Below are 15924 nucleotides of genomic sequence, written 5' to 3'. Positions count from 1 at the left end.
TGTCACAAATGTATCAAAATATTCACCTTCTTTGACCTATGTTTAATTGGATGAATAGGAGAGCATGTATTTGGGGATTTAAGAACTTTAACTTCGACTTTGACCCTTTCATAAGTTTACGCACTTGAGTAATTGTCAAGGTATGGAGAAAAAGTGCAATTTCTGCATTGAACAGTAAATTGTTATCATTTTCATCTGGCCTTTGATTCATATTAAAGAGAATCAATGTCAGGCAGAACATATATGTACTAAGTTTAAAGATAACTTGAGCCACTTCCGAGATATGGAAAAAGAAGTTCAGCACTTTCACTTGATCTTTGACCTTTTGAACTTCGACCTTCTTGGCAAGAAAAAAAAAAATCCCAGAGAATCTCTAGTGGGTTATACATGCATACATCAAGTTTTAAAAAAAATAATCCTGCTGGCATTGCATAAATATAAGGAAAATAGTAAAATTTTGAAGTATTGCCCTTGACCTTTGACCCCTGACCTTTGACCACATGAACCCCAAATTCCCTAGATAACCACTGCCAGTCAGTACATGCATACATACTTTGTTCCATAAAGATACCTTGAACAATTTCCAAGATACAGAGAAAAAAGTAAAATTTTAACATTTTACTTGACCTTTTGACCTTTGACCTTTTGACCTCATGACCCCAAACTTTCACCAGAGAATCTTAATTGGGTAATACATGTATACACTAAGTATAAAGAAAATATCTTCAGGTATTGCATAGATATGGAGGAAATAGTGAAATTTTACGCATTTGACCTTGACCTTTTGACCTTTGACCTTGAGCATGTGCACCCAAAAGTTGATAGGCACAACTTCACCCCCTGATACACATACATGCCAAGTTTCATTAGGATACCTCAAAAGGTTTTGATAGTTAGCCTGTCCACAAAATTCATTACGGACGGACGGACGGACGGACGGACAACCCGAAAACATAATGCCTCCGGCACCACTTCATGGCGGAGGCATAAAAAACTTTGTAAAAAGACAGGTTTGAGAACAGTGTTCTTTATGAGTGTCAGGGAGCAACTGTGCTACAGAGATGCTAGTACAATATCAAATGCAGTTTCCTTGTCATGACAAACATCTACACTGAAGCAGTAGAAACCTTAAACCTTTGGGGATGTTTGTAAATACAAATGTAAATGCCTACATACAATGTAGCATGTAACTTAATTGTACACAGGATCTGTAGCCTCGTCTGCAGGACCTTACTACATTTGTAGATTTCTAACGTTGCAAACGCACTGTTCATATACACGCACAGTCAGAATCTGAATCATAACACTTGTCATAGACGCAGTCCTTTGCTTTCCACTGGCTATTAAGTGACTTTATTCAGTTATCCGGCTCATGCAGCTCACAACAGCATAATGTCATCTGTGTGATGTGTGTATAGCGATGTCAAGTGACTTGTACAGTAGTCAAGTGAAGTGTAGTGTAGTGAAGTGAAGTGTAGTGGTTCACTGTGACAAAATACAGAGAAAACATTTAAATATTAATTACACTTGTATCAACTTCAATCAATGATTGTTATACACCAATTTAACATATTCTCAGCGCTCAAACTTAAATGTAACTTGCGCTCAACACCAATTGTTTATCCTTATTACTGTTTAGGTAATGTTATCACAAACCTTCTAATTACTTAATGCAACATGCACTTTAAATATATAATGTAGTCTGAATATGACATATATCTTTCAGTTTTCCAAACTGCTGTCAAACTTCATATAACTTACTTGTAGCAATTGTGTAAAAGCCTATGTATATCCATTCAGGCTGAATAAAGAACAAATTAGATACACTGTTTATAATACCACTGCCAGTGCTAGTACAACTATACGATGGGCACAAGCCCCTAAGCTTCACTGGGCAGTTCTTTTGTTTGTTTCAGTACTTAACTTCCTTATTGAACTACAGCTGTACAGGGTTCTGGATTACATCCCTCTACCAAACTATCCTGTGCACCGCACAGCTAACTACACAGACCATCACTGTTCTGGAGTGGTCTCCATGGCAACTATCTCTACTTGGGGCTGCACTGCACCCACCACTCTCTCTCTCTCTCTCTCTCCCCAGCCATGCTCTGGGTCCTAAAACACACACAGGCATATATACACTATATACAGTGAACAAGTGCAAATTACTACACTTTGAATATCCATGCTCCAACAACTTCATCTACTTTGTATCAATTGTAAGTTAGTCTTCCAAACTGTCTAGGAACACTTAGCAATACAACACCTTTCCACCACATATTATACATTGTGTAATATACCAATCCAAGTATTCTTCTCATACTCATGGAAAGTTGATTTCAATACATTCTACCCTGTGTGGGTTGAATATGTCTACACATCGACATGGAGCATGAAACAAAGAGATTTACTCTCGTTCAGATACTTATTAACAACTTAATTACTCTGTTCTCAATTAATGAGGAATATATGTGTATGCACAAATCAAAGAAGGATACATATTAATTATGAATTGGACTTACCAACTGTTACGTATCCTGGTCACAAATATAACTCTCCTCACTGCTCTTAGAAGACACTGCTTGTCCTCAAAGCTTCCAAACTCACTCTGCTATTAAAACAAAGAGTGTGCACTGCCTTGGGGGTGAAGGCATGTGCTCTATGCAAATTAGCTTGGGTGTTCTACTATGCAAATTAGGGTACTGAACAGAGCATGCATTGTTTTGGGGTTTGGGGTTGCTCTACTATTTCAGGGGTGTTAATGTCTACCTGTTGAGGGATAGTGTTGTCAATATTAAACTTCTTATGCCGCTACAGGATCTGTACATCATACAAAACTGAATTGGAATAACAGGTGAACTTTGAGTCCCTGCTTGCTGCTTTCTAAACAGTTGGTATATTCCAGGCCACTTGAAAAAAAAAAAAAAAGAGACGTTTTCCCTTTATAAAAAAAAAACTTTATTTCATTGTACTTGTATGATTATTACTTCTTCTTCTTGTTTGTAAGACTTTAGGTATAAATCTTCAATCCTAACATTTCCACATGTTTATAAAAAGAAAAAAAAATAGAAAAATCAGGACTACAAATGTACACTGTATGTCAGCTCAACGGCCTACAATGCTACATGTACATAATTTCAATACATTAGTATTTTACAAAAGTGTCCACATGTCATTTTCATCATGTTCTTTTAATACTTTTGCCATGACCTGAACAAAAACCATGTCCACCAAATACATAGAGTAAACTGTGGAGACTTCCCATACACCTTCACAATTGAAGCCTTGAGAACAGTAAAACCTACGGGAGTACAATAACTGGCTTTCTTGGTTACAATGTGAGACAATGATCAGTTCCACAGAAATTTCAAGGACATGACAGAGTACAAAATCAGTGAAGTCACACATCAGTTTGACTTTTATACTGCCCCTAGAGTGGTCGGGTCGCCCACCCATCCCCCCCCCCCCCCCCATTGCCAACAGTAGAGTCTGAAGTTCACATTCCTTTATAAACTTGTCACAATGCCATCATACTGTAGCTTCACCATAAAATATCTTCCAAAGAAGAAGTGCACAGTATGACAAATTCCGATCAAACTACCATTTTGAGCATACAAACTGAACAGAGGCTCTGTAAATGATGGAGCAAATGCCTGAGGGTGTTTACAGTAGATCCAAAAATTACCTTGTATTGCTCCCACATTTGTAGAACAAATTTACAATATGTTGCTGTCATTCAAACTAAAGCCACATTCACATTCAAATACTCAGTGGTTTAGCAAAGGTCTTTTAGTGGGTGCTGGAACGAATGGCTGAAAGGACACGTATTTACCTTGTTCTGGCAGCTTTATTACATCAGTTTTTGCCTACAATTCATATTGAAGGATTTTTTTTTTTTCAGATGAAATTGTAAAGGCAAAAAAGGTATTTGTTGATTCAAATATTACATGTATTTTGCTTTTCAACACCATGTACAACTGCTTCATGATAATCCCGCTCTAAAACTGAGTGAACAAATGTCTCCTCTGTACATGTACAAAGTACATACAGTATTTATTTTGATGTAAAACCTGCAGGCATCTGTAATCTATTTTCACTGATTAAGCACACGATGATATAAAAACACAAAGACACAGACACAAGACTGCTTTAAATATTTCAACAGTCACATACAGTGTATTTTGTAACAGAGAAAAGGGGGTTAGAGTCTTTTTTTCCATACTACTTCCCTTCATTGCAAGCGTTCACACATTGTAGCTCGATGGTGCAACACAGTGAAACTCATACTCAGAAGCTTGGCCAACATTGAGTAAACATTATTTTGCTTGTGGGGGAAGTACAACATAGTGCCCAGTACCGGTATCGGCATCAAAGATTCCTTGTCATTTGTAAAGGCCTCAAAAAGGAGATTATTAAAGCAACCCTGTTGAAGCAGTGTACTTCCTTCTTCTCCTACTGACCCGGCATACATTATCCCCCCCCCCCCCCCACCTTCATCTGAACACCATCCTATCATTTGACATTCCACTATGGCTACAGGACACAAGTCCAGTATACAGTACAAGCTGTTATTTTCGCGAGGGTTTGATTTTCGAGAATTTTGCGAATCACATACTTTGGACTACGAATTTACCAACACGCAAAAATATCTCCATGTGCTAAAGGTAATATTAGTGCATTTATGTTTAGCGTTGGCGTCAATTCACGAAAACAACATCTTGCAAAAATGTCTATGACCTTCTCGTTCGTGAAAATATCTGTACGCGCAAAGAACAGCGTAGGCTATACAGTAACTTGTAACATGCCTGCAATGGCAGAAAAAGCAACTCCAGGCATCATGGGGATAAAAATTACTGTTTATCAACAAGGTAAAATAAGGTACATTTTGTATAACGCTCAAGTTACAGTGCACAGTTTCTCGGTCAGGTGAATTATAAAAAAGACGGTATTCCTCATTTGAACAGTATTGCGCAATGTTTCTATCCGCATTTTAGATCATTACTATTGAAACTGTTAGATGTTAATGAGTTTCAAAGTGAAACTGTTGTCTCTTACATCGTGAATTAATTTCTTTTCTCTTAAAAGGTAACTTTAACAAATTACCCTCAGAATTGAAAAAAAAAAAATTATTGAAGAAAGAATACGAAGATCAGTTTCATTTCTGAGTAGACCTACACAAAAAGAGAAAAAATATCTTGAATCATAATGTGACATATGTTGGATGTTTCCCTTCTTAACGAGGGGAGGGGAGGGTTTAAAATGGAAATTTTAATATCGTGATATACGGAATTTCAAATAGCTTCAGAGCTACGAGACTGAAAGCACAAACACCAAAGTCGATAAACATCTTCTCAGAACTGACAGACTCTGCATAACAGCAGAGAGCTCTCCATTCCCCTGGTAAGACCTTTTTCTTCCTTTTTATGACAAGACATGCTCACAAAGCCTGATGCACGAATTGCCTTATCGGTGGAAGTTCCCTGTAACATTTTCAAAGTGATATACAGACTGTATACTAACATGTAAGTATGAAACTGTTGATTAATAAAGATGATTTAAAACCACTGAGACACTTGCTCAACATACAATGTAATTCAATTAATATTACTCCTGCAGATATTTTCTTTCATATTTCCACCACTTTGCAGTTGGATTGCTTGTTTATGTATTGTTTTTGTTTTTGTTTTTGTGGGGGGGGGGGGGTGGTGCCAATGAGTATCTTGATATTTTAATTGATTGTACATTAAATACAGAGCATACTTTACCTTGTAGACAGTGGCAAAGAAGCCGCTTCCAATTTTCTCCTTGGTGAAGTCCTCCAAGAAGACGATGTTGGTGAGGGGTGAGGCCCGCCCCCCAAAGGACGAGGTGGACTCCCCTGCACCGCGGCACCGCATGTGGAAGTCGTTACCCTGCGTGGAGAAGCGCCGCTGGAGGCTCCCCGGCAATGGAGACGGGGACGGCCTACCGACCAGAGGGAGCGGGATGTCGCCCTCTTCTCCTTTGGGCTTGCCGATGCCATTGGGGCACCCATTGCTGGCGGACGGGACGGCGTCCATGGTGATGGGATGGAGGAAGGTTATCACCTCGATGGGTATTCTAAGAGTATTGTTCTCATCTTGGAGATTCTGTGCATAAATTGGAAGATAAAAATAATAATCTTGATAAAATCAGTTCTCCATAATCACAGGTCAAAATAGCCATCTCATAACTCCCTCATCTGTTTTACATAGTAGAGATAAATAATGATTTCAATGTCTCAATGCACATGGATGATGTACATTGTATTCCTCGACGATATCCCCATTAAACTCGCTGGAACACAGTTGACAGGAGGGATGCACATACGTACATACATTGTAATATAGAGCGAGGAAGCATGACATTGTACACACTCAATATTTCTAAACTTAGAACTTTTTTCCATGACTAAACATATAACAAACATAGTATGAGACATGTATGAAGATTTACATTAGCTTGGTGTATCATACTGAAACACCATGCCTTTACAATTGCACCACTTGCCTACATTACAGTTGGGCAATATCCTTTCCTATGCAAATACTGGTAATTTATAAGGTTCTTGAATTTGAAAAAAAATTCAAACATCTTTATTGCAGGATTCTCCAACTCGTTAGAGTGATGGCAGCCTTCCCCTGGTCTTCGTTCATCTGGCCTTACTCTCCAGATGCCCATTACACATCTCAAGGGATACGGAGACCCGGGAATTTTTCTCTATCGCTCCTCGCCTAAGATGGAACTCCCTCCCATCTTTTCTCTGTGAAATTGACGAACTGGATCACTTCAAAGCCTCACTCAAAACTCACATTTTTCACCAGGCATTCAATTGTTAACTCTCTCGGAGTCTGCGTCTTTGAATGTTTCTATAACAGATACACGTATGGCGCTATACAAATGCTGTGGATCATCACCATCGCCATCATCACTAATACAGTGTACAAGTTCTGTTTGTTGTAGGACACATACGTTATGTACACAGTGTGTGTATTCATCTTCACAGTGTTAAAGGGATGGCATAGTATTGGTTGAGATGAGGATTCAACTTTCAACTATTTGCAAGATCCAAGCCACGTATGAAATTATATACCCTGTAATACTTTACGAGGAATTTAAAGTTTATTTTATGAAAATTGGTTTTGAAATGACTATATATCCAAAAACAAAGTAAAACAAAGTGATCCTAATAAAAGGTGGGTTCCACCTTTTATCAGGATCACTTTGTTTTGCATCTCAGCCATTTCAAAACCAATTTTCATCAAATAAACTTTGAATTCCTCATTTAGAATTATATGCTCTTTCATATTTCATAAGAAGTTTCTCATCTGACAAAAAAAAGTTGGAAACCTGAAGCCCCATCTCAACCACAAGGCCATTCTGTAAGCTTCATGTTGTCAGCATATATCAACAGCACTTACCTTATTCCCATACAAGGCAATCGCCAAATTGTGTCTCGCCCATTCGCGTACAAGGAATTAATATTTTTTATAACTCCCAGAAGTTAAGTGACCTGCTTATGACCTTTGACCTTGTGGTGACCTTCAATACCCTAAGGGACATTTACCATCCAAGTTTGGTCACAAACGGACAAAGGGATCAAAAGTAATGAGCCATAATCGAAACACGCCATAAAAACTTAACATTGGGTCCTAAAAATTTGTTGACCCCTTTCTGTGACCTTTGACCTTGTGATGACCTTTAACTCCCCAGGGGACATCTACCGTCCAAGTTTGGTCACAAACGGACATAGGGATCAAAAGTTATGAGCCACAATCAAAACGCGCCCTAAAAACATAACATTGGGCCCTAAAAGTTTGTTGACCCCTGTCTGTGACCTTTGACCTGTGACGACCTTCACCTCCCCAAGGGACATGTTCCATCCAAGTTTGGGCACAAACGGACAAAGGGATCAAAAGTTATGAGCCATAAACAAAATGCACCCTAAAAACTTAACATTGGGCCCTAAAAGTTCGTTGACCCCTGTCTGTAACCTTTAACCTTGTGGTTACCTTCAACTTCCCAAGAGACATCTACCATCACCCAAGTTTGATTGCCATTGTAGCAACATGTGCTGAGTTATGTGTGATAAGAGAGTCTTGCAAGTAAACTTTAACGTATGACCTCAAATGACCTTTGACCTTATCATGTGACCTCTTACGGCACCATAACATGAAGGTACCCCAAGTGCATCTATGACCCAAGTTAGGTTGTAATCCAAGCAACTTATGTGAAGTTATTTGTCAAAAGAGAGTCTTGCAGGTAAACTTTAACGTAGAAAAGAGGGTCTTGCACATACCCTTTAATATATGACCTCAAATGACCTTTGACCTCATCACATGACCTCTGACAACACCATAACATGAAGATACCCCTAGTGCTTCTATCACCCAAGTGTGGCTGCCATTGCTGTAACAGTTGCCAAGTTATGCATCATAAGAGAGTCTTGCAGGTAAACTTTAACATTTGTGACGGACGACGGACGACGGACGGACGACGGACGGACGACGGACGGACGACGGACGGACGACGGACGACGGACGGACGGACGACGGACGGACGCCATTTGGATCCCTTAGTCTCGCCTTCACCTCCGGTGGGCGAGACAAAAACTATGCCATTCCTTTAACATTTAATTTTAAGATAAACGAAGACACCTCACACTACACAGACTCACAATCCTGAAGATATTTACTCGTATAGTGAGGGAGTATTAAAGGAAATTTTAGAAAGGAATTTTGATGAAATCTTTCCTACTCACATCACATATATGCATTGATCAGCCTTAATATTTCGGAAGAAGTATCATGTAGTACAATAAAGTTATTGGTAAAACAGGATTCACTATTCCAACTAGGAAACTGGATTATAAATCAACTGTCCCACCGGAGAAATTTAAGAAGCTTACATAGTTGTAGCTCACAAAAACATCAACAGAGTTTCAGAACTATCTAGAAGCAGTTTCAGACTTGTAAAAGTCCTATAAACTTGTTTGCTATTAAAGTTGCAAGTGTTTCTGAAACATTTCTTGCAAGGTGTCTGAGCAAAATCCTGGTTGTTCAGACACTTTAAAGATGGATTTTACTTGCTGACTGCTCAAACCGCATGTGACATCCCATACAACAAATGTTGATTACACTCACAACTCTTGATGTACTTTAGTATGAAAGAGTACTGTAAAAGTGGATATTTCGACTAATTTTTCGCGCTCGGCGAGGTAAGAAGAGTTTCGCGTGTTTTTAATTCGGCAGTACCAAGACATCAACTACAGGAACATACAATTGTATGGCAAGCAAAAATATTCGTGTGCTTTTATTTTCACGCTAGTTTCTGATTGCGCGAAATGCACAAAAATTTCAACACCGCGAAAATTTCCACTTTTACAGTAGTGCAGTTTGTACGTACTATACACTCACACCAGGGAGGTGGGAAGAGACATCCCAGAAGCTACAAGGTCAGGCTGTTCACGAGTCATTCTCCTACGCAAGTTTTACAAGGTTTAACTGTTCAGCATCTAAAAACATGCATCCAAAATTAAGCAAAACTTGACTTGAAATCCACACTCTGTAACTACAAGTAGGACTGGAAAAAAAAAGGTTTTTAAGGAATATGATTCAAGTTTGTTTTTAGGATAATTCAAACAATTTTTAAACCAAAACTTTTATCTACACTACATGCATACACAGTGTAGCTGTATTCTGATTTTAAACAACTCTGTCGTGTTATTCTGGAATGAAGTGGAAAAGCATCAGGTTGAGTCCAAACGACCCTGGACGTCTGTCTACTCCATTTTCAAATCAGGCCTCATGCCATCATTGGCGGATGGCCAGGCTTGCAAAGGGGAAGTCTAGGCATAGAACCCAGTTTAGCCTTCATATCCTGAAACCATGCTTGTGCGTGACGCCCATTGCAATCAACATAATGCACAGTGTAAATACTGTACTATTCCCTCTCGCTGTTCAAACACTTCCAGCGATCCTGTCTTCCTTGTGAGACAAGGATTTCAAATATACTGGACAATTTTTTTGTTGCATCATCCCCTACTATTCCCCCTTCCCGTTTTATAATAAATAGAAAAGTTTCCTTTGAAAGAAGCCTGCATACAATGTACAGTACATGTATATGTATGGCAAAAACATTACATACTCAGAGCCAGTTCAGAAGTGATGTTTAAACAACACATAAGTTTACTCTGAATTTCCTCCTCAGTGTTTCTGTGGATGTGATGTGAAACAAACTTGCACTGTTAATATCTCCCTCCTGACTGACTTTGGCCACTGAACAATTTGTATAGCGCAACACTCACATGCACAAAACGTGACCACATCCCTAAAAATAGCGTTCCATCTTTGACCTCATCATGTCAGTGTAACAGCAAACATTCGGTATCAATGACCATTGTCTGTTCAAGTGGAACCTACCACAGAAACTGACTTTTTACACAGCTTTATAATCCTCGAGGGTACACATATTATATCTGAGGGACAAGTGTACACTGCCATGTCATGTGTTTGAAAACAAAACCGCCAGGTGAAGTGCAAAGAAACGTTTTGCTCTGAAGGCCACTTGCTGTCAGATGACAGTACTACAGAGTTGTACCTAACCGTACTACACAATGTCTACAGAAAACACAAAACCCAGACGTACTTGGCAATGTCTGCTCTCTTATACTCTCTACCTGATGGTTGTAATTCAAGACTAACAAAATAATGTGCACTGTACTTGGCAGCAAATGTTCTCATATGGGATAGTACTTAAGGCCCAGCTAGGTGCCAGACTATTTCTACAGAAAAGGCCAGACTCATCAGTCACAAGTTGGTTGATAATATCAATCAGCACTAAAGATTATATTTTACAGTCACACTAACCCTATGCTTGCCATTCACAATGTTTTGTTAAAATGTATGTTTGTTTGTTTGTTTGCTTCGTTGTTTTTTTTAATAAGGAATGGGATTACATAGAGTTTAGGTTGAATTCTTTGTACGGGGTATCACTTTAACAATACAGACATTACATTTTAAAGAGAACATTTTAGGAAGCCTGTAATACATTTTATAGGCCATATCTTTTAATGATCACAATGTATGGATTCCCTGTGTCTCTACTTTCTCTTTTTCACTGCCGTACCAACAGAAATTGCTTTGCCAAAAAACCGGAATCCTAGAAGATACGTAGATCAAATGTATGACACACAATACCTGGTACAATTAGCCTCGTGATTTATACAAAGTCCATGCTCTTGCAGAGTGTGGACACAGTTGACACACTGACCATGCAGCCATCTTCAAAGGGCAGAGAACGTCTGCACTTTCTTGCTTTCCACTCATGAATGCACTGAGGTGTACATCCATTTGATTATAAATTGAAATTAGGACAAGGAACTCATTCATGTCTATCATTGATGTACACAGCATGATGCGAACACAATAACCGAAGAGCATACATGTAGGCCTACATGGTAAAACCCATCACACAAAGGATGACTTCATGCGTTTTCCCCAGTGGAGAAAATATTTTGTGACTTTTATGCAGCGTCAATACGAGAGTACTGCATTGCGTGTCTTGTACAGAACTTCAATTCAGCTGCAACCTTCATGCAGCAAATTTACTGTTGTACCAAGAAGCAAACATACATTGTAGGCACAAATACTGTACAGTAATCATATCTGCCTGCTACAAATCACCAAGGTCTAAAAAAAAAGAAGAAAAAAAAACCAAAACACTTGTCAACTATAGACCCGTAAAATTCTTTCCCCTCAGTACACCTGCACGTAGAAAATATTCATGAAACTGTCTATAAAGACCACTTGCCCAAAAAGACCACTTTTTTCTGTCTCCCTTTACAACAGGTTGTCTGCATTTCAGATTTCATGATACTTTCTCCTCTTTGAGAAGGACTTGATTTTACTACAGAACTGACCTATCATTATACCACCTGTACATTTTGAAAGGATCTTCACAAAACACCATGAAATAATCATTCCTTTTCTATAAAGCAAGTTTCATTCCATGGGGGAAATGGGCAAAAGCCAATTGGGTAATGCACAGGATGAATTGACCAATCACCCGAGTCAACCCAAAATAGTTCCTGGAAAAGTGTGATGATTATGTACATGACAATTTTGTGTGACTGCCTAATGAAATCTTATTAGCTTTTCACAGCACATTTGATATCAATGCCACTGTATAAATTTAAATCTGCACCATCATGACTGCTAACACACTAGATCCAGATCCCCTAGAGTGTTGAATACACCTTCGGCTAGCCTGTACAGTGACAGGGCATGTTTGGTTGACTGTACATGTATGTAGAACTACTAGTATTACATGGAAGAAAAAGAAGAATCTTGAAGAAACTGCAGAAATCTATTCATGCGTTACTTTTCTCTGAGCATTGTATGGGCAAAAACCATCAAAAATGCAACACATTAAATATAGAAACACTAAGATTTATCATTTCACCTCAGATTTAGGAGAAGATGTAAATTTATCACAAGATTTTATTGCGTAAATTGTTCGAAAAATTCATGTTTGATCTTTTACAGTACAATATAAAATTTGAGTCTCATTTGCCATTTTTCTCTTTGTTGTCTGCTCGGTACAAATGTGTACAGTGATCGTGGGTATGAATAGTGATTCTGGTGTATGGATAAGATGTGAAAGATGTCAATTATTCCATTACGAAAATCGTGTCCGGAATTATAATGCTATCTTGCACCGTGCTTAAAGATAACTTTTTGAAGAGGGGATAATTTGAAGTCTATTCCCAAAATCGGGGTGAATGATTTACATAATTTTGCAATACAATATTCGTAATTTTCATGACTGTGAATACAGCAGGACTTGATTATCTGGCCACGTCAGGACCGGCAGGCATCCGTATACTGTAAAACATGATATATTCGCGGCATGAAATTTTCGCGAATTGGAGCCGACGGCCTTTTTGTGGCATGAAATTTTTGCAGATGACCACTGGCGTTCAATGCATATAGTGTAGACAAGAACTTTCATGTGCATTTTAATTTCGTGAATCTTGGCGCTCGTGAAATTCGCAAAAATAAAATGCACACAAACATTCTGGTAATATGATCCACTCTCCTACCAAACGACACGGTAACATCAATGTTAGGCCTGAAACTCTATGCCATCTTCAAACCAACCATGTCAATTGACAACTTATGCACTTGTCAATGTAATGACGCACCCCACTACCCCCGGACATGGGTGCGTCATGGTCATTTTTTGACTGACAACACGGGGTTTTTGACGCACCCCCACAGTCACTTTTTGACGGACCACACGGGGTTTTTGACGAACACCACAGTCACTTTTTTGACGGACAACACGGGGTTTTTGACGAACACCTAGGTCACTTTTTTGACGGACATCCTCGGTACATTTGACGCACCCCCGTAAATACTGAAAGGATTTTTGCATACGCTTTATTCAAGCAATTTCATTTTCTTTCAGTTCATAAACACAATTTGTCAAAGTTTCGGCAAGTTTCCTTACCCTGGCCCTGTAAGCACCGTACCGTCATTCACCGTACATCACTCTGCTGCTACGATATTCCGAATGTATGTGCATGCAATCCACAGCCATACATATGACTTGTCTGCAGCTGCGCTGTATGTGCGCGGCCATTTCTAGTCCGGTTGAATGCAACACATGGACGATGTACGTTCGATGAGGAATATAAACGAGCACGCTGCTCACTTGCGAATTGCACAGCGTTAGCGAGCGAGTCGCGCACCACTAACACTCGACTTGCCTGCTACTGCAGGTACGCGCAGTACGCACCACGCAACGGTATACCAAAGATCGTATACGGAATTCCGTATACGATCTTTGATTTTACTATTTAGTACTGTGAGGTTGAAATCGTTATATCGCTGAACAGTCCGTCTGGCTTGAGATTGAGTATGCGTGATTTCATGAGTTTGTTGGAAAGAAAATGTAAGGAGAAAGGGTGGCTTTTAACCAGATTCGGGCAAGCATTTTCCCCTCTTAGGCTTACTCCTAAACGCTTCCCGACTTTGATTTTCACTTGCCGCGGGAAAGCGCTCACTGTAAATTCACTCGCGGTACGTACGTGTATCCGGTACTGGTATACGTAGCATGCAAAAATGCGTGCAGTTTTCCATAACCAAGTGCATACCATGACGCACCCCTCGGTTCAGAATAATGCGTGTTATTTTCCATAGCCAAGTGACGTACCATGACGCACCCCTCGGTCAAAAATTTGACGACAATGATGGGATTTTGACGCACCTCTCGGTCAAAAATTTGACGGACATAGCTGGTAAAATGACGCACACGTGGGTCACAAATTTGACGGACCAAACGAGGAAATGACGCACCCATGTCCGGGGGTAGTGGGGTGAGTCATTACATTGACAAGTGCATTACAAGTTGTGGAGTCTAACGTTAGATCCTTACAAATTGTACATGTGATGTGTAATACAGTGTCTGTTATTGTTGGCGAATGCTGCTTTTTCTTCCCCTGGAAGACACAAAACATGCATAAAATTAGAGATAGAGATCTATTTACTCTCTGACTCTCACTAATTTAACTGTCTTGAGACTCCTATCAATTCAAAGATACAAGACTCATAGTCAAATACAGAGAAGGCCATGCTCATGCATGCATGTGACCACGAAAACAAACCATGGCATTAATTTGTTCCCTGGGCCTGAGTCGGGCATTGTCATTTGCATGCATGCATGCACAAATGCATTAAACATTTGTCATAGACCGATAATGGCTCTGGTCTAGATCTCTTAATCTCTAATAGCTCCTAATAATATTACAGGAATTATATCTAAAGTCGTTGAGCTGCTCTGGGTGATAAACCCCGGGCGCTCCGTGCACAGATGTACATTTCGGGCTCGGCTACGAGCTCCGTTCCGTCTGTACACATGTCAGCATCACAGGTTTTTTGGGGGGCTGGTAGTCTGAGCAGCATGAATCTAAATAAAAGTATTAACAACTTACCCAGCATCGTGGCAGACATATTCTGGGATGAAAACAGGGGAGAAAACCGTCTGTCAAATTCTGCAACGAAGATCTCGCGTATCAAAACAGGGGTCAGAGTGAGCGATAGATGTGAAACTTGCCACTGGCGCTCGACGATATCTCGTCCAGTAGATGATATACTAGTACCTGGCAACATCACATCGTGAATGCATGCATACATGCATGCTCAAGCCTACGCGATACATACACTTGTAATTGTACGTGGGCGTGCGTAACAAATCACCATGCAGTACAGCACTCAAGCTGCGATACGCACAGCTAGCTAGTTCGGTGAGCTAGCTCGGAGTCGTATGTTGTATGGTACGCTAGCTGCAGCCAGCTTCCAGAGTTCGTTCCCACGCCCGGCCTGTTTATTTCCGTCAACAAACCACCATTCAGACGAAGGCATGGGTAGTGTGTAGACTAGTGTTCCACGGTATGAGCACAAGAGAGGGCGGCAAACTTCAATCCACCTGTCGTCACTATTGTTTGTACCGTGACCGCAAAAACAAACGAACAGACCGAACTGTACAGAGAGAATGCCGAATGAAACAGATTAACCCCCTTGTAAACGACCGAAGTGGATTACTTGAGGTTTGAGTCAGGACTCGGGATTAGCTTGTGTCACACTTATACGAATGGAATTAAAATCTACAGCACAATGATTCCTTCCTATATGATCGTTCGGCGAAAACAGGGCGTCACTTGCCCGAGTCACTATCCGATGAATGCTCCTTACAAGAGTAATTTTATTGAAAAAAAAAAATACCTCCATTGGACATGCCACGCCAAAACGTGGTGAAAATACTCTTTATACGTCATTGTTTTACATTGTTTCCCTCGAGAATGCACCCTTACCTCCTTCTGTTTTACTTTGCTGTATGAAAAAT

At 39.8% G+C, this 15924-nt stretch overlaps 1 protein-coding gene across 1 annotated transcript in view; it reads right to left on the bottom strand.

Moving 5' to 3' along the window:
• Window positions 1-15144, bottom strand: part of LOC139719242 (dual specificity testis-specific protein kinase 2-like) — a 90928-nt gene extending 75784 nt beyond the window's left edge. Inside the window, exons 1-2 of the mRNA XM_071630671.1 lie at window positions 15014-15144; window positions 5766-6128 (exon numbers count right to left, since the gene is read on the bottom strand). Coding sequence (XP_071486772.1) covers window positions 5766-6059 — 294 coding nt within the window. The 5' untranslated portion in view covers window positions 6060-6128; window positions 15014-15144. The remainder of the gene's footprint in view (window positions 1-5765; window positions 6129-15013) is intronic.
• Window positions 15145-15924: the final 780 nt, after the last annotated feature.

The sequence above is a fragment of the Diadema antillarum genome, unplaced genomic scaffold, assembly GCF_040938485.1.
Source record: "Diadema antillarum isolate AM-2024a unplaced genomic scaffold, OU_Dant_1.0 scf00000107, whole genome shotgun sequence".
Classification (NCBI taxonomy): domain Eukaryota; kingdom Metazoa; phylum Echinodermata; class Echinoidea; order Diadematoida; family Diadematidae; genus Diadema; species Diadema antillarum.
This window is presented reverse-complemented; position numbering and strand designations above follow the sequence as displayed.